This window comes from Lemur catta, chromosome X (assembly GCF_020740605.2).
Source record: "Lemur catta isolate mLemCat1 chromosome X, mLemCat1.pri, whole genome shotgun sequence".
In the NCBI taxonomy this organism is placed as follows: domain Eukaryota; kingdom Metazoa; phylum Chordata; class Mammalia; order Primates; family Lemuridae; genus Lemur; species Lemur catta.
In genome coordinates, this window is record NC_059155.1 from 30,717,927 (window position 1) to 30,736,124 (window position 18,198).

General features: G+C 38.0%; 1 protein-coding gene across 2 annotated transcripts in view; it reads right to left on the reverse strand.

Moving 5' to 3' along the window:
- ENOX2 (ecto-NOX disulfide-thiol exchanger 2) overlaps positions 1-18,198 on the reverse strand; it is a 300,855-nt gene that overhangs the window by 26,278 nt on the left and 256,379 nt on the right. For both annotated transcript variants that reach the window (XM_045537544.1, XM_045537545.1), the window contains exons 7-10: positions 16,972-17,205; positions 14,522-14,734; positions 12,619-12,725; positions 4,709-4,823 (exon numbers count right to left, since the gene is read on the reverse strand). In XM_045537544.1, the coding sequence (XP_045393500.1) occupies positions 4,709-4,823; positions 12,619-12,725; positions 14,522-14,734; positions 16,972-17,205 (669 nt within the window). The remainder of the gene's footprint in view (positions 1-4,708; positions 4,824-12,618; positions 12,726-14,521; positions 14,735-16,971; positions 17,206-18,198) is intronic.

An 18,198-nucleotide genomic window follows, 5' to 3' on the forward strand; every position in this document is an offset into this window, starting at 1 on the left:
ATAACATCTGTGTTTCCTTTGGCTTAGTACCCAAACTTCTTGATCTGTGGTCTTTGTCTACTTTCTCTCTTATTAATGTCATATATTCTGGCCCTTACCTCTATCACTCTACTAAAAAAGCTCTTGCTCAATACTGTTTTTTTTCAATTCTCCCATAAAAGCTTTCCTTGGTTTCCACAACCCAATTCTTTTCTAGTTTTCTTCCATTCTCTCAGAACTGCTCTTTTTCAAACTTCTCTGCAAACTCCTCTTTCTTTCCTTCTCCCTTACTGTGGATAGCTCCCCACCACCCCAAAGTTCTGTATTCAGTCCTTTGCCCTTCTTTGGTTCATTTGTCTTTCATATCCATTTATTAATGTTCTCAGGGCTTCAGAAAATAGCTCTACACTAACATTTTCTATTCCTTCTACTTTCTTCAACTATGACTTCAATACAAACCCTGTCTATTTCCTAACTACCTACTCCCTGAAGCTGATCTCATCATGTTCTGTAAATCAGTCCCATTCATCAATCTATTTCTGTCAGTTCTACTGTTATGGCTTTGTGTCCCCCCACAAAAGATACGTTGAAGCTCTCAGAATGTGACCTTATTTAGAAACAGGGTCTTTACAGACCCTGTTACAGGTCATTAGGGTGGGGCCTAACCCAATATGATTGGTGTCCTTATAGGAAGGGGAAATTTGGACACAGAGACAGACATGCACAGAGGGAAAATACCAGGTGAACATGAAGGCAGAGATTGGGATGATACATCTGCAAGCCAAGGAACCCCAAAGATTGCTGGAAAACAACCAGAAACTAGGAGAGAGTAAAGGAACAAATTCTTCTTCAAAGCTCTCAGAAGGAACCAATCCTACTGACATCTTGATCTCAGACTTCTAGCTTCCAGAACTGTGAGACAATAAATTTCTGCTGTTTAAGCCACCCAGTCTGTGGTACTTTGTTACGGCAGCCCTAGTGAACTAATACATCCACCAATCCTCCAATATCCCAGACTAGAAAAGCTACACTCATTCTGGGCTCTTTCCTTTTCTTCATCTATATCCAATCTGGAGCTAAAGACTTTAGTTTATTCCTCTAAAATGACTCCTAACATCTTTAATATCATATACTCCATTGCCTCCTTTTCTTCCACCATTTTTATCTTAGTTCCTGTTGCCTTCACTCTAGTCCCACCCTTCATCATTTTGTATTTCAATTCCTATAAAAGTCTCTGGCTGGTATCTCTTTATCCAAAATTACCTCCTAAAACATATAATTTACTTTGTTTTCATCATATTAGTGCTATAGTCAAGATTTGCTCATAGTGCCATATTGCCTACTATGCTAAATCTAAGTTTGGCAATCATGGTCCCCCATAATTTGGACCCATCTCACCCATTCAATATTCTATCCCCCTATAGACATCATGCTTATTTCCCTCTTTGAGCCCTGCTTCTTCTGCTCTTCCCCGCATCAAGATACTTTCTTACCTTCTTTCTTTTCATCCAAACCTGTTCATCTTTCAAGGCCATTATCAATTTTCACTGACTGTGACTACTTTGGCCCATACTGATATCTCTTGCCCTTGCTGAATTCTAATCATGGTACCTTCCATGTTAGCACCAAGTGGCATTTCTTATATTTTATGGGGATTTACACATATTTACATCTTTATTTCCATCAGCTTATAGGGCATAGCACTTGTTAATTAGTTGATCAAACTTTTAAAGTGGGAATAATGGGAGGTGGAGGGGAGGAGAGGAAGAAGGAGAATGGATACAAAAGGAAGAGAAATTTTTGGCCAGAAAAATCAAGGAGCATTAGTTTAAGTCAGTTTCCCAAATGTGCTCCCTGGACCACCAGTATCTTAATCATTTAGGATGCCTGATAAAATACAGATTATTAAACCTCATTACAGACCTATTGGATCAGACTCTGCAGCCCAGAAATCTGAATTTTTAAAGGTAATTAAAATGATTCTTACGTATACCAAGTCTGACAACCACTAGTCTAAGTGAAGAGGGCAGAAGATAGATGCTGAAAAGGGAACAGCTGTTCTTATGTTTACTGGGTACACATACCTTCCATCATATCTAACAATAGAATGAAATAATTTCACATGATCATGATTTGTTTTGATGTGATTCTCCCTCCTCAATATATTTCTTTGAACACAGCAGTCCTTTCTTCCATGGCAAGGTATTTCAAGTACTGCATCACAAATATGGGCTGACTAATATAGAATCTCTTGAAGAACAGAAATTTTGTGCCACTCTAAGGAAAGGTAACTGAGACTACTAGGCTGGTTTTACTTTCTTTGGGAAGTAAAATTTAACCAGAAGCATGCCATAGCTTCCTAAAATTCAAGTTTGGTAGCATGGAAGGAGGGAAAAAACAACAACTCTGAGATCTAGTTGCTTAAGCTTTTAATTGGAACCATGTGATAGCTAAAACATGTAGCTGATTTAGATAAAAACTGAGGACTCTTTCTCACTGGCTCACACTGAGCAGGATTTCTGCAGTTGAGTACTACAGAAGCGAGATAACAGAATTAGATACGATCGAGGGGAAGAGAAATGCACAAAAGTCCTTGAATTAAAATGAATTGAAACCTTCTGGGAGAAAAGCTATTTGGTAAGCTCCATTAAGTCTATTGTAGATAGCTTTATTTGACAAAGCAGCATCCTGGCATGTGGAACAGGAAAGAAAATAGCTATAAGATGATCTGTCAGGGAGTTTCCAGTCTCTAAACGAATAAGATTCTGTGCAGTAGCCAATATAGCTTTTAACTCAAAAGAGATACAGAAGCAAAATTCAATTATATAACCCTAGTAAGTGCATTCAATCTGAATCTTCCATACATCCCTCTCCTCCCTCAATAACTTCTCAAACTCAGCAATTTATCAAGTGGATGCTCAAACTTATGGTTGCATTTATTTCATGGCAACACTGAATAAATTCTGTATACAATACTGTAGATACTAAGATGGAGACAATCATATAAGTCAAAGATTAATCAGCTATAAAACACCCTGGCTAAGCACTTAAATAATCTGAATAATGCAATTCTTCTTAACTCTTTTGTTTATTTTGGCTATAAGGTTATAGTATTTATTTGCAGTAATTAATTCACTATTCTGAAAATGCTAACTACTGATTACAAAGGGTTTATTCACATAGATAGCAGTTTGTATGTTTAAAGATCTAACATATGGCAAACACAGAGGAAATTCAGATGTGACAGCTAATGAATGTCTTTTAAAAAGTCTGAATTGGTGGTTTTCTTTCCGTGAGAGTTTCTGTTTATTAAATGGAGATTCTAAGACCACTGAAGTGGCTACAGAGCTGCTGACTTCAATATATAAGTACTGGAACCAGGAAATTCAGATTAGAATTATAACATCTCTCTTTCTCTCTCTCTCTCTCTCTCTCCCTCCTTCCCTCCCCTCCTTCCCTCTTTCTTTCTCTCTCTCTCATAAACACACACACACACACGTGCACACACACACACAGCAGGGATATTATATCACTATATTTCGAATGTCTAGCACAGTGCTTGACATGTAATAGTTATTAAATGAATGGATGAACTCACTTAACCATCAAAAAATCCCTATTAGATGGTTTTTATAATGTACTTTTTACAAGTGTGGAAGCTGAGGCTCAGAGGGGAAGAAGATCCTCTAGGTCAAGAAGGACAGAGCTGGGGCTAGAACTCAGGTATTTCAACTTTAGACCCAGTGCTTTTTCTACTGTACCTTCCTATGATCTAACTCCTATGATTGTCTGGAATGGTTTGCCTGAAAGGACTAGTCTTCTGGCTGATATTTTATTCTTCCCCATGGTAATCTCCCATCCAAGATAGTTTATTATGAAATTGTAGGGTAGGTTGTTGTCCTACTGTTCAAAAAGTTTACCCTATGGGTCCCACTGGGGACCTACATCATGCCCTCTGTCTCATAGTGAGGTCCAGACAATACAAGAGCAAAAAGCAAAAGCCTTTACCCAGACGACTGTTTGTGGACTCCTGTTTGATTCCCAGTATATGCTCAAGTAACCACAATGGAAGGCAGAAGATAGGTATACTGTTATATGTTGCAGATATTTCCCCTTGGTTTGTAAATTCTCTTTTAACTTTGTGACTTTTTTTTTACAGAAATATTTAACTTTTATGTAGATACATTTGTGAAAAATCTTTTATGAGTTCTATCTTTGGAGACCTTCACCCCAAATTACATAACCATCTTCTATATTTTCCATATTTTCCTTTGCTATATAGATCTTGTTAACATTTAAATCCACCTGTTATTAATTTTGGTGTAAGGTATAAGTGATGTAGGGATCTTTCCTATCTTTCCTGAAAGGTTGACTAGTTGCCTATTTATGCACATGCTGTCTTATGGTTTTCACTGTAGAACATATTATTAAATCCAAACCAAATATAGAACAATGCTGCCTAAATGCTCAGCACTTCTTGGAAAAGAAAGTCCACTTTTAATTAGGCACTTCAATGGAATATGGAGATAAATGAAGACAGAAAATCCTGTAGCCACAGGCTTGATATTCAGCCAGTGTACACTTAGATGGCCTCACCAATTATTTTAAGCTGGTGTCTAGGCTAATGAGTTGATAGTCAGACTTTACCCTCATTGGGTATGAAAGGTTTGAAAATATCATCCTTGCAAACAGATGTTTGTTAAATAAAACAAAACAGAATTATCTTTACCTGATTCCTCAGTTTCTTTTGTTTCTGTTGTTTCTTCTATTTCATCATCAGACATTTCCATTTCTTCTTCTCGCCTAATTCCCATCAATTCATCATTATGAATGTTGCGAATTTCCTAAGGTTAAAAGATATGCTTTTTAGGTGGGAAAGCCTTGAAAATGCTGAGGGCATGATCAGAGGTAAGGATAAGATAAAGCAACTTTTTTTTTTAACATATTAGGACAAAAACCTCAGAGTACTCTTAAAGCAAAGGCAGACGCATAGTGAAACTGTGATATAGTTTGGATATTTGTTCCCTCTAAATCTCATGTTGAAGTTTGACCTCCAATGTTGGAGGTGGAGCATAATGGGAGGTGTTTGGATCACAAGGGCCAATCTGTATGAATGGCTTGGTGCTGTCTACATGGTAATGGTAATCAGTGAGTTCTCAGTTCCTACGAGAACTGCTTGTTGAAAAGAGCCTGGCACCTCCCTCTCTCTCTCTTGCTTCCTTCCTCTCACCATGTGATGCCTGCTCCCCTTTGCCATCTGCCATAAGTGGAGGCTTCCTGAGGCCCTCACCAGGAGTAGATGCTGGTGTCATAATTCTTGTATAGCTTGCAGAACATTGAGCCAAATAAACCTCTTTTCTTCATAAATTACCCAGCCTCAGGTATAGCAACACAATTGGACTGAGACAGACTGTTTCCATCTCACAAGACAAAACAGACTTGGTTAAACTATGTTTTGCTTTCTTTCCAGACCCAGAGCCCTAGCAATCTATGATTCTTATATCCTCCTCATATTAGACAGCACTTTTGGCTATGAATGACCCTTTATCTCTTACTCATGTGGATTTCTGGACTGTCCCTTAAGGGTTCTGCCATTTTTACCTTCCCATGTTGGACCCTTTAATTTTGGTGCTTGCCATCCTCTTCCCTCTCCTCTTATAGTTTTACTCAGCAGAACTCTTTATTGATTTTTAGCAGTTTTAGAAGTTATAGCAAAAATGAGCTGTCAGGAGTAAGCTTCTACTAGGCTAACCCTCCCATGGGTAATAACTATAGTCTTTGGACAACACAAAACAAAACCCATAACTACATGATGACACTGGAGAGTGAAGAAAAGCAGGAGTGTCCTGAAAACGAGCTGACACTTGGCAAAAGGGAACAGCATAGGGTGAGTCTCTCAGTTTTTAAAGGGCCTTTTAGTCTGAGGGCAGACCAGAGTTAGGACATCACAGGGAGGGTAAATTTCTGATAGAAAACCCCTAGTCTTTATGGATGAAAAAACTTCAGGAGAGAATTCAGGGCAACTACAGCTACTGGAAAGTGAGGAGGGGATCCCAGAAAGGAGACAACGAGAGAGAGAGAGAGAGAGAGAGAGAGAGAGAGGAGAGAGACGAGAGCACTTCAAATTCTGTATATAAGAACTGTTCAAATTTCCACATGACCTCTGACCCACAAAAACACAAGGAAAAGTCCAAATAGTACAGCTAAGGCTAATAGAACTGAACTGAGATTTGAGATGCCATTCAAGAGGCAGAATTTCCAGCTTGTATATAACCAAGTAAATTGACCATTAAAATAAAACAAAGTCAACATTCTTTGGAGGAACAAAACAGAATCCAGAATCTTCACAACATAATATCCATAATATCCTGGATAAAGTCCAAAATTACTTCACATATAAAGAATTAGGATGAGAGGGCCTATTTCCAAGAGAAAGGACAATCAACAGAGACTGACCTCAAAATGACCTAGATGTGGTTATTTATTTATTTATTTTTTAGAGACAGGGTCTTGTCCAGGCTCAAATGCAATGGCATGATCATAGCTCACTGTAACCTGCAACTCCTGGGCTCAAGAACTCCTCCTGACCCAGCCTCCTGAGTAGCTTTGACTATAGGCACATGCCAGCATGGCTAGTTAATTTTTACAATTTTTTTGTAGAGTTGGGGGTCTTGTTATGTGCCCAAGCTGGTCTCGAATGCTTGGCCTCAAGTGATCCTCCCACCTCAGCTTCTCAAAGTACTGGGATTACAGGCATGAGCCACCACACCTGACTGAGATGTGGTAATTTAGAAGACAAGGAATTAATGTATGTATTATAACTATGCTCATGACTTAAAGAAAATATGCTCATAATAATGAAAAGAGAGGAAATCTCAGCAGAGGAGTAGAAACTTTAAACATAAGCCAAGAGTTCTTTTGTTTGAAAATAAAAAGAACCAAGGATTATTTTGTTTAGAAATAAAAAAAAAACAAGGATTCTTTTGTCTGGAAATGAAAAGAACCAAGTTTTTTTTTTTTAAGTTTCTATTCCTCTACTGAGATTTCCTATCTTTTCATTCATTATGAGCATATTTCTTTTACATCATTGAGCATGGTTATAGTAGCTGCTTTAACTCCTTGTCTGATAATTACCATATCTAGGTAATTCTAAAACTGAAAAATACAATATATGGAAAAGAAACCCAGATGAGCCTAAAAGTATTAATATAAGTGACAGAATAAAGAACTTAAAGGAGAACAATATAAATGTATCTAATTTGAAGAACAGAGAGAAAGATATATATTTTTAAAAAACAGAGCCTCAGGGACTTGTGGGATTGCATCCAAATGTCTCACATACATGTAAACAGAATCCCAGAAAAGGAGGAGAGAGAAAAAGATTTAAAAATATTTGAAGAAATAGGCTGGGCGCGGTGGCTCACGCCTGTAATCCTAGCACTCTGGGAGGCCGAGGCGAGTGGATCGCTCGAGGTCAGGAGTTCAAGACCAGCCTGAGCAAGAGCGAGACCCCATCTCTACTAAAAAATAGGAAAGAAATTATCTGGCCAACTAAATATATATAGAGAAAAAATTAGCCGGGCATGGTGGCACATGCCTGTAGTCCCAGCTACCCGGGAGGCTGAGGCAGTAGGATCGCTGAAGCCCAGGAGTTTGAGGTTGCTGTGAGCTAGGCTGATGCCACGGCACTCACTCTAGCCTGGGCAACAGAGTGAGACTCTGTCTCAAAAAAAAAAAAAAAAAAATTTGAAGAAATAATGGTTGATGATTTCTCAGATTTGATGAAATATATTAATGTACATATTCAAAGAGATCAGTGAACCCCAAACAGGATATGTGTGAAAAACTATGTCTAGGAACATCATAGTCAAACTTCAAAAAACTAAAACTAAAGATAAACTCTTGATAGCAGCCAGAAAAAACAATATAAGGGGGAACAACAATTTGAATACTTTGCTTTCTTTCAGAAACAATAAAGGCTAAAAGTCAGTGGAATAATATCTTTAAAGTTCAAGAAGAAATAAAAATATCTGTTTATTCAGAATTCTATAATCAGAAAAAAATGTTTTCAATAATGAAGATGAGATAAATAGATTTTCAGACAAAAGTAAATGTAAGAATTTATCACCAACGGACTTGCACTATAAGAAATGATGAAGAAAGTTTTTCAGGCTGAAGGGAAGTGCTACCAGCTGTAAACACAGATGTTCAGGAAGGCAGGGAGAACAGTGGAAATAAATGATCAAGAGCACACTGGAAAAGTCACTTTAAAAAAGTAAACATGAGAACTGTGGATTTTGGAGCAGTTTGCAGTCATTTAGAGGCCAATGTGATGCCTGTCAGAGGGTCCTCAGCACTGAGCTGAGAATTCCTTGCCTACGTTAGCCCCTACTTAGCTGTATACAGGAAACATCCAAAGCTATCTGGTGAAAATTGCCTCCATTTATGGGGGTATAAAGTATTTCAAATGGATTTCTTAATAATTAATGCTGCAGTTAGTCACTATCCCAACTAATATCCTCCTTTGTATTCCTTTTATCAAGAAAAATAATGATTTTTATCTCAAGTTTTCGCTAAAAATAAATAAAAGACCCTTTTTTAAAAAGTGAGCTATTCAAGATTATCACTGATAGCTAAGAAGTAATAGAAAAATCAGATGCTAACATAGTATCTCCCATGTCCTGCAGGGGCATTTCTTAAAATAGAAGAAAATAATGACTTGCTTGAGGAAAATGAAATTTAAAGGGCTGTGTCAAGAGAGAGATTTTCTATGTCTTATTCAAACTCATTGCACAGAGAACAATAAAGAAATTTCTCATTCCTGAGAATTCATTCTATCTCAGGAGTCTGGGTTTCAGTTATCATCAAGGGGATGTTACTGGAAAGGTGATTATAAGAAGGTTTGACATTGGAAAATTCAAATATTGTACAACTTATTGCATCAGGAAAAGTCATGGCTTTTTAGTTGCCTAATAAAAATGTAGACCGTCAGGGAGTATAAGCAGAGACCAATTCTCAATTCACAAATATGTCACCTAACCCTGGGAAAATTAGTGTGTTTCTCAGAATAGTAAATTGTGTTCCTTCTAGGTAAATGTCCCATGGCAGGAAGACCTGAGTGCTAAGACATGTCTTGTAGCTTCTCAGCAACCACAAAGCATCTTTCTGTTTCCAGCTGGACAAGAAAGCATAATCTCTTCTTAGAAACATAAAAAGTTCAATCAACTACATGGGATATGGCTTATCTAGTAGTCTTTCACATCTTCAAAAATCCCTAGAAATACAATAGACCTATGGACAAATTTTACCTAAATGCCTTAAAATACTATAGGAACAAGAATTACCAGTTGATTTAGCTGATAATGAAATGAGGGTAAGAAAAACTAAGGCAATGTTTTCCTTAAGTTGCTCAGTCTGTCAGGAAAACCCAGAGCCCTCCACCCACTAGACAACCCTTCTTAATTACAAGGAAACTCAGGCTCTTATCAATAGTCTTCAATAAATACCCAATACTATATCACATGAATTGGATAAAAGGCAAAAAGAACATCAGAGGTTATGGGGTACCATACTGTTGTAAACTTGTGGGGAACATTTAGTAAATGACAGTATTCCCCCCAAAATAGAAAGAGATTTTAATACTTTGAAAACCTTATCATTAAAGCACTTGATATTGGAGATATCTATTTTCTGCATTCTCTGGTTGGATCAGAAAAGCTCTACTTTGGGAAGCAAACTCTAGCAAATACCTTCAGAGTGAAGGGCTAAAAGGTGGCATGTACCTGAGGAAAGCATTCTACCTAGTTTGGACATAGGTGCAGGCATGGGGAGGAGTCTGAGCCACCAAAGTGCAGACAGCAAAGGAAATAGCTGCCTCCCAGATTTGCCCATTTCCCATTCTGACATTTGTATCCAGTGCTGAAACCAAAGAGTAGAAATGGCATGCAGAAACATTTTTCAGCAATTTGCATCTATAAATCTCTACCTAAAATTGACTGGGTCACATCACTGATAGACTATATCAAAAAAGGTAAGATAGCCCTCCTAAAGTTTTTCTATCACTCTTCTGCCCACAGTAGATCTGTGGTATTTTTCGTTTAAACAGTGAACTGTTAGTGATTTCTGAAAACTCATTATAATGACTTTTTGTTTGTTCTAACAGTAACTGTTCCTGAAGTTTAGCAGTTCACACACTGATCTACAATGGAGGACAGAGCACTTTCCTATAGAATAAAACTGAAACCCGAGACAAAGGAAAATGCATGAAAAGAACCACTTTTGTGCCAACTGACATTTCTGATTTATCACAAAGTAAGTAAATTATGAATCATTACATATTATCTACAGTTTGACAAAAGTTTATGTGGACTTAAATTCATCTTATTCATGTTTTATGATAGGAATATGATTATAAAAAAATCAAAGTTCCTTATTAAATGTGTAACAAAATTCTACTTACCTGGACTTTCAACATTAACAGGAAACTTGGTGGGGGATGGGTCAGATGAGAGAATGGAAGGGAGCAGAGGATAGGGAGATAGCTCCTACACTTACATAGAAATTTGATTCTGAGATATCATTTAATACAATGAAGCAAAGCACAAACTCAGTTTCTTAATTAAGGTCTATTGTACGATACATAATGGAAATACAAATTATGTTGATCCAAATTGTGTAAGTATGTTTTTTGATGGCTGAAGGCCAACAGCTAGTGTTAGTACAGAAGGATCCTAAAACAAGGATATGTGGATAACTTGAATATCTATATGCAAACAGTTCTTCAGAGTTTGGAATGGTAGGCCTGTAAATCTAGAGAAAAAGTTATTTTAGCAATCACAGTATTTCATTTTACAAGAATACTAGCAATCATCAAGTCCCCTATCCTCTAGCCCAGTGGTGTAAAACCTCATCTTAGGGAGGATGAAAGGGAGTATCTCCTAGCATTTGTTGCTATGGCTCTAGTTTTTATCATCATACAAGGTTTAGCTTCTAATCTAGGCTAGTTTGAGAGAAACATGCAGGTTTTAAATGATTCTGTAGAGAAAGTGTTCCCACAACACACTGAACTGCCAGTAAAGTCACTGTAGACACTAACTTTTAATAAGGGGAGGGACTTCAGCCTTCTCTTACTACCTTTTGCAATTGTATTAGCAGGAGCCTCACACACACATAAATCAGGGAAAGTAAGCAATGAAAAAGACTCATTAGAAAACTAATCTGTCTGACATATGCTACCAAAGCTAGCACTTAAGCTCCCCGAAGGTCAAGACTTTTCCTTCTTACTCCATACCCTCTCTCTCAGCAGAGTAAGACAGTGTTGGCTGCTGGTAGAAGGATGAAAATGAGACAAGCAACAGGTACTTTGTGACATGAGGAGGTCACTGGCTGACTTGTTCCCAGAGGCAACTTGTAAAAAGGTTAAATGTTAGAAACTTCCACCCTGATGAAACCCTTGACTTATGAGTCATAGCTTTGATGCCTAGGTCAAGAAAGAACCAGTCTAGTTGATTAAGTTTTTGAGATGCTTTGATTTTCAGTGGGGTGCTAAGAGGTAGCCACGATTTAAGAGGACAGTTTCTTCACTTCCCACAGGATACCTCCTTTCATTCCTCAGAGTTGTCTGCTATCAAGTGACAGTTTGCAGAGGTATAAAACAAGAATGAAAATAAAAACAAAAATAAACAAAGCATGACTTAGAGAGATGCCAATATAAGGTTCTTTTAGGTTTATGGAATGCAAAGCCAGAGGAAGGTCATGAACTATGTCCCACTCTCAGTTGAAAGTACTTTATAAATATAAATGTCTTATAAATGCTATTTAAAAGTTAAGGAATATGACAACTTGCATTGATAGATATAATGGGAGTGCTACTAGACTGGCAAAGAGGACTCAGAAATATAGTTAAAAAAGTTCCTACATATATAAATTAAAAATATCAGGGCTGGGTAAGGAAGCTGCCCATAGGAATAGAAGAACTTGAGGCATATGTAGTAACACCATTTCCAGTGGCAGATCAGTGAAACCTCCCATTTTGGTTTGTAATCTCTGATTCATAATAGCAACCTAATCACATCACATATATACTAGTGTTGGCTAAAAATGTCACTTGAGTACAAGCAGAGAGGTGTGTCAACCTTAACCTGAAATCAGAGTCCTCTGTTACCTTTAAAGCTGCCACTTATAAAGATGACTAAATGGGTTTGATAAAAGAAGCTCAGAAATATCAAAGCTCCAATGCGACACCAGGCAGCTTCTAGCCTCAATGGTCAAGACACTCTAATAAATGTAAGACAGCCCTAATATTACTAACACTAGAAGCACAGGTCAGTAATTATTGCTGTACCCAAGACTAGCTAGCTTAGAGAAGTAAACTTATAATTATCCCAGCTACATTTCCACTACTAAGGTTTCCATCCAGCAGAATGCATTCAAGACTCTACACATGAACATTTTTTAACCTTTTGACAGCAGGTGGTCTGGACACAGTGACAGGCTATAGAACACATCTTAGTGTTTCATTAGGGCCTTGTTGTGACCACGGAAGCTTGGCACTATTTAATTCTGGCTAAACTCCAAATCAATAACTTGTTAAAGAAAAATTGTCCGCTTGAGGGACTACCAGAGTAAAAAGTTACCAACCTCAGCTTGTTTGCACCAAACGCTGATGTTTTTACGCTGGGCTTTTGTGAAGTGGTCCCATGCCTTCTGTTTGGAAGCAGAATGGTACACAGCCACTATCTGCTCAACTGCAGCATTGAATCAACAGGTGGATCGGGCCAGGATATCATTCAGGGATGGCAAAAGAGAGGAGAAAAGAAATAAAATAAAAGAGAAGCATAAGGCTTGTTGTACCTTCTTGTTATGACACTATACTAGGCTGTGTGGTTGTACTTAGCAAAAGCTACATGTGTGGGGGTACTGCGATTTTACTGGGGACTCAAAGAGATGTCAATATACAGAAAGAAAAAAGGAAACTCCAGAAGGTTTGGGGTAAAATGATGACTAAATTTTTAACACAGGCAGTGTGTATTCACACAGTCAGGAGATGCAAGAGTCATAATAAATGTGTAAATTTTTAGTAGTAAATTTTAGTGTAGTACTTGTGTTTAGTTTAGTACTACTGACCCCACACAGCATGGAAGCAAATGGCACACTGCACCAACAACTTTCTACTATTGACTTCTTTCATAAACATGCCTTATGAAATAAAGCTGGATGCTTCATTTCAACAGAATTCATCCTTTTACTATTCTGAGGTATGTTTAACCAGAAGCATCTATCAAAACCTACGATGGATTGAATCTCTTTTAAGTCTACCTAGATATGCTTGTTGACTGGAGAAATATATGTTTTATGGAAGAATACTGTGTAAGTACAGTACTAAAGAGTATTTTCCAGAGTCACTTAAAATGTCAAATGGGGAAATGTGTAAAAATATTCTGGGGCATTATCCTAATCAGTTCAACAGAGGGGAAGCTTAGACATGACTCTTTTGGGAAAAGAAAAGCAGGACAGGAGCCCATGCCTGGTGGGGTGTTCCAGGCCGAAAATCCAGAGGTGTTATTTTTCTCTTTATGGCCCTGTTTATACCCTGTCCTCTAGTAATTTAAGGATTTATATTCCCATAATGCTTGCTGCTCTCTTTTTCTACTTATTCTGAAGTCCTGAAGACATGTGCTTTCACCTTCTAGATTTTATGCCCATGTATGCTTTCAAAATACACATGGCAAATGGAACAACTCCTCCTTAATACCAATTATGTATGAGTCAAATATGAGAAGTATGGCAAGAGTACACCATAATTGTTTAAAAGCAAAATCATAAAATTGTACCCTTATTCTTAAGATAAATGGAGTTACTTACTGAAAAGACATGAGTGGATAATTTTATAATATGGTGAACAAAAAAACATTACTTGGGACTTTATTTGACCTCACTTAAGAGACCTGGATAGATTTGGACTGGTACTTCTTTTTGAAAATGGCCATTTCAGTGGCTTCTCACCCGATCAAAATGTCTATGACCTCCAGCAAAGGTAGTGGAAGAAAGAAAACTAAGTACAAAATATAGAAGTAGCAAATTTGTTTTGTATTCAGTCATCTTGGGAAATAAAATTACATATTTATCACTAAAATAGAGTTTATAGAAAACATATTACATGATGATAATAATACAAACCTGAAGAAAAGAAGCTTTATATTCCTAATGCTACATCCTAAACTTCAGGAATAAAATATCCAACCCTCCACTGAGGCCTGAGGCTGTAAAATTATAGGATGTGGCCTAAGTATAATATCTGTGTTTCTAAGGAGCTGAAGTAGATATATCAGAATAAATGAAAATAGGAGGTTCCCACATGTATCCTGTGAAACCGGAGCTTTCTTGGGCATTTGGCAATATAAGGAGAGCAGAAGGTAATGAAGAAGGGAGCCTTGGCCCTTGACACAGGATGGTTCTGTAGTTCTGGGCTCCTGTGTAGAGCAAGTGGTGACTTAAGTGAAATGTCCTCTCATACTCCAGCAGAACTCTAAATTCCACTCACATTGAATGAGAATTCCAGAAAGGGCCTGCTTGAACTTCTCCTTTGCTTCTTCCATGTCTTTCTCGTGGGCCACTTTCTCGTTCACCAGGCGGCGGACATGGCTGTTGGCCGACTGGATCATGGAATAGAAGTTATTGGCACTGCGACGGTTTACCTCTCCTCGCTCTATCCAAGTGAGCAAAGTCTGCACAGCTTCTGAGAATTTGGAATCATCTGAAAAAAAGCAAATCATCAAAGGTAACCGAAATCTATTTTCCCAACATGCTGGCAAGGAGGACACCATGTCTTTTTGGCAGTGGTGGTAAATGAATTGTTGAGGATAAGGAGCCACACATACACATATGTGCACACACAGCTAGCAGAGGGGCAGAAAGACAGGAAGAATGAAAGACTCAAAAGTAGTAGGATTGTTTGTGGTCTATGAAGAGTTCTAAAAAAGAAATGTTTCTTCTTTCCTTTAAAAAAATTTTCTATACTGATATTATAGTTCTCACAAATCACAAATTTCTTAACCTCTATGTGTGTGTGTGTGTGTGTGTGTGTGTGTGTCTGAGAGAGAGAGAGAGAGAGAGAGAGAGAGAGAGAGAGAGACATGAATTAGTGAGGAAACTTTAGAATTCTATAGTCCTATGTTTTAATGTGGAAAAGCAAACTTGAGTCCTGAGTTTAACTTGAATTTGACAGTAACTTTACCCTGGACCCGTAGAATTAGAGTGTTAGACGGGCCTTAGGAAAGAGGTAAGTGAGTAATTCTTTAAGTATAAACAGTTATATCTCTGACCTTCCACAGTATCACTCCTGCATCCTATCCACAGCCCCAGGATTTCCACTCAGTCCCAGTCATAATCTATTTTGATGCAATTCATTTTATTTCTATATTTCTACACATCCTTATTCTCTTGCCTGAGGAATTGTCCACCAAGTAGATTTCTGCAGCTAGTTAGGAGTTATTCTCTGATTACTGAAGATAGTAACACAGCTCTTCCAAAGCTGCTGGTCTAGCTCCCCAAGATAGCCAATTATTCTGCTGTTAAAGACTCCTGAGAGGGACAGTCCATTAGCATCCTACTGCAGCCCCATTCTAGGGGTATCCCTCTCTGGCCAGAAACCCTTACATCAAGTGGAAATTTCTCTCACAACAATTTGAACTTCTTGCCCCTTGTCTTTTGTGTGTGTGTGTGTGTGCAGACATATAACAAGAGGTTAGCCTCCCCTTCATAGCAGTTTTTCATTTCATTACTTAAATACTTACGTTTATGCTCAGTTTTTGCTTTTCTTGAGGGACATATACTACAACCAGCAGATTCATGTTTTGTTGTTTTTTTATTTTTGTTTGTAACTTAAACTGATTTGTTTGTTGTTGTGTGAATAGGCAAGTTTTGGACCTGGCATTTTACCAATGCTTTCAGCCTTCTGAGTTTTTCAAAATGTATCATTATTTCTGTCTTTATTCTGGACTCTATGTTTATCGCTTTTCCCTTGCAGGAAGTCAAAATCGATCAGAAGAGATTTCTTAACATTTCTTAAATGTGTGAATCCCTTAGGCTATGTGGTGTAAACAAGTCTGGTGAATGAGACCTATTTGGAAAGTAGAATTAGCAGTATCTTGCTGAGCTGAGAGCACAAGAAACAGGGGAAATTCGTACCATTACAGCAGGGTTGGTGTCATCAATAAGATCAATGGGACACCAGTACTCATTCAATAAAATCAACCATACTCAGAAAATGAGAAAGACTAGATTTGAGCTACTAAGACAGGAGATCAGGCAGGGCAATTAATATTAAATTAGCAAAATGACTCTGGGAATCAAACAAGGGGAACAGGAATCAAAACAGATGGGAAAGCAGTCTGATTTAGCCATGTCTAAAAGTTTCCATAGTCGCTGTTAGAAACAAATTGGCCTTGTTAAGTGATGAAAAAGTCTTTTTGTAGTTGGTGGTGGCTAAGTCATTGAGTAATCTAAGAAGAATGTATATGTGACTACTTTCTGGACCTCCACTTTCTCATATTTAAAGTGGGGATTTTACCAGAGTTTTCCCGAGTCATATCAAGTTTTAGCATCCTGATTCACTTATTTGACTTAGAATTCAAAACTAACTGGCATCTACTATGAAAGGGGATGCTTATAGGTCCCAAGTCATAGATCGCACCTAAAATTCTCTGATGTGCAAAAGTGGGAAAAACCTGTTTTTTTCCTAGTCACCTGATGTAGGGAGAGAAAAAATGCTATCCCTTGAGACAATGAAGGAGCAGAGACACAGGTGGCAGGGACAAATTTCCTGGTTCTTTAGTTACTAGGTATACCTCTCTATCTGCAAGGCTCCAAGACAAGAAATTCTTAGAATCCATTAGTGGAAAATTCAAAGGGTAACCGCCAACAACACAATTGTATTTATTACACTCCCCTAAGGAAAAGCATTCTTTTAATCATGAAGCTTGCATTCCACACCTTTTAGTTTTTCAGCAACAATGCTGCATTCGTGGTCTGAATAGTGGACCACTGGGGGTGGGGATGGTGGACGCAATCTTTCTTCTTCCATCCTTCTACGGTGGCGCTCCTCTCTTGCTAGCATACGCTGTTTACACTCCCACTCATACAGGTCATCTCGAGCCTGTGCAAAATCAACGTGGAGCCGGCCTGTGTCCTTCTTGTCAGTACTAGAGCCCAGGCGAATGCGGTAACCTATGTTCACAAAAGGAAGAGAGAGGAGTGTGTGGACAACTGTAAATACCTTTCCATGTTCAGTATTTTAGATGTAACTGCAGCAGTTCCAAATGACCACATAACCCCAAAATCTCTTTCCATTCTTAGGAAGGTGAATCATCAAAAGACTTGGATTATAGTCTCATCCCTTATAATAGATTACTATTCTATAGGTTGGATCAGTCTTGTTCTTAAGAGTTTCATTCCTCCATCTACCACCTTACCTCTGGCTAAGGATGGCTCTGTGGGTAATGGTATCAAGAATGAGTCTTATATGGCACCAAGGGTTGGTAGGAATGGAAAAGTTAGCCCCAAACTATGGGGTCTTTGAAGAACTTCAAGAGTGTCAGTCATATCGTCACACAGATTTTGGTAAAACTTAAATACATGAACTTGGTATTTCAATCCCTAAAATTGCTTCCTAGAAACATTTGGCAACTCCAAACCGTATTTTCTGGAAAAAAATTAAATATGATGGGCAGTGGTGTGTGACTCAGATTACATATTATTTAGGATCTTTTTTAAAAAAAAGAGGTAGTGTGATTATAATACGGTGATACAAGACTAGGATTCAGGGAAACCAGGATTCAACTCCCTACCTCCACTTTTTTGTGCTGGCTATACTGCCCAAGTTATGTCTCTTAACAAAAAAATGGGAAAAAATTTAAGTGCTTTTTAAGTTTCAGGAGCTATTAGGTATTTTCACATGCATTTATATCATTTCATTCTCAGCACAAGCTTGCAGGGTAAACATTTTACCAAAGAGAAAACTAAGCATCAAAGATGTTAGAGAGGTTAAGTGGCTTGCCCTAGGTCAAACAACTCGCAAATGGCAGAGCTGAGGCTTGAATCCAGGAAGCAAGACTCCAAATCCTTTGTGCTTTCTGCTATTCCAACTTGCTTCTCAAGAATAATACCCACCATAGACTTCTGCTTCTGGCTAAGATAGAGTAACGGGTTAGATTTAACCTT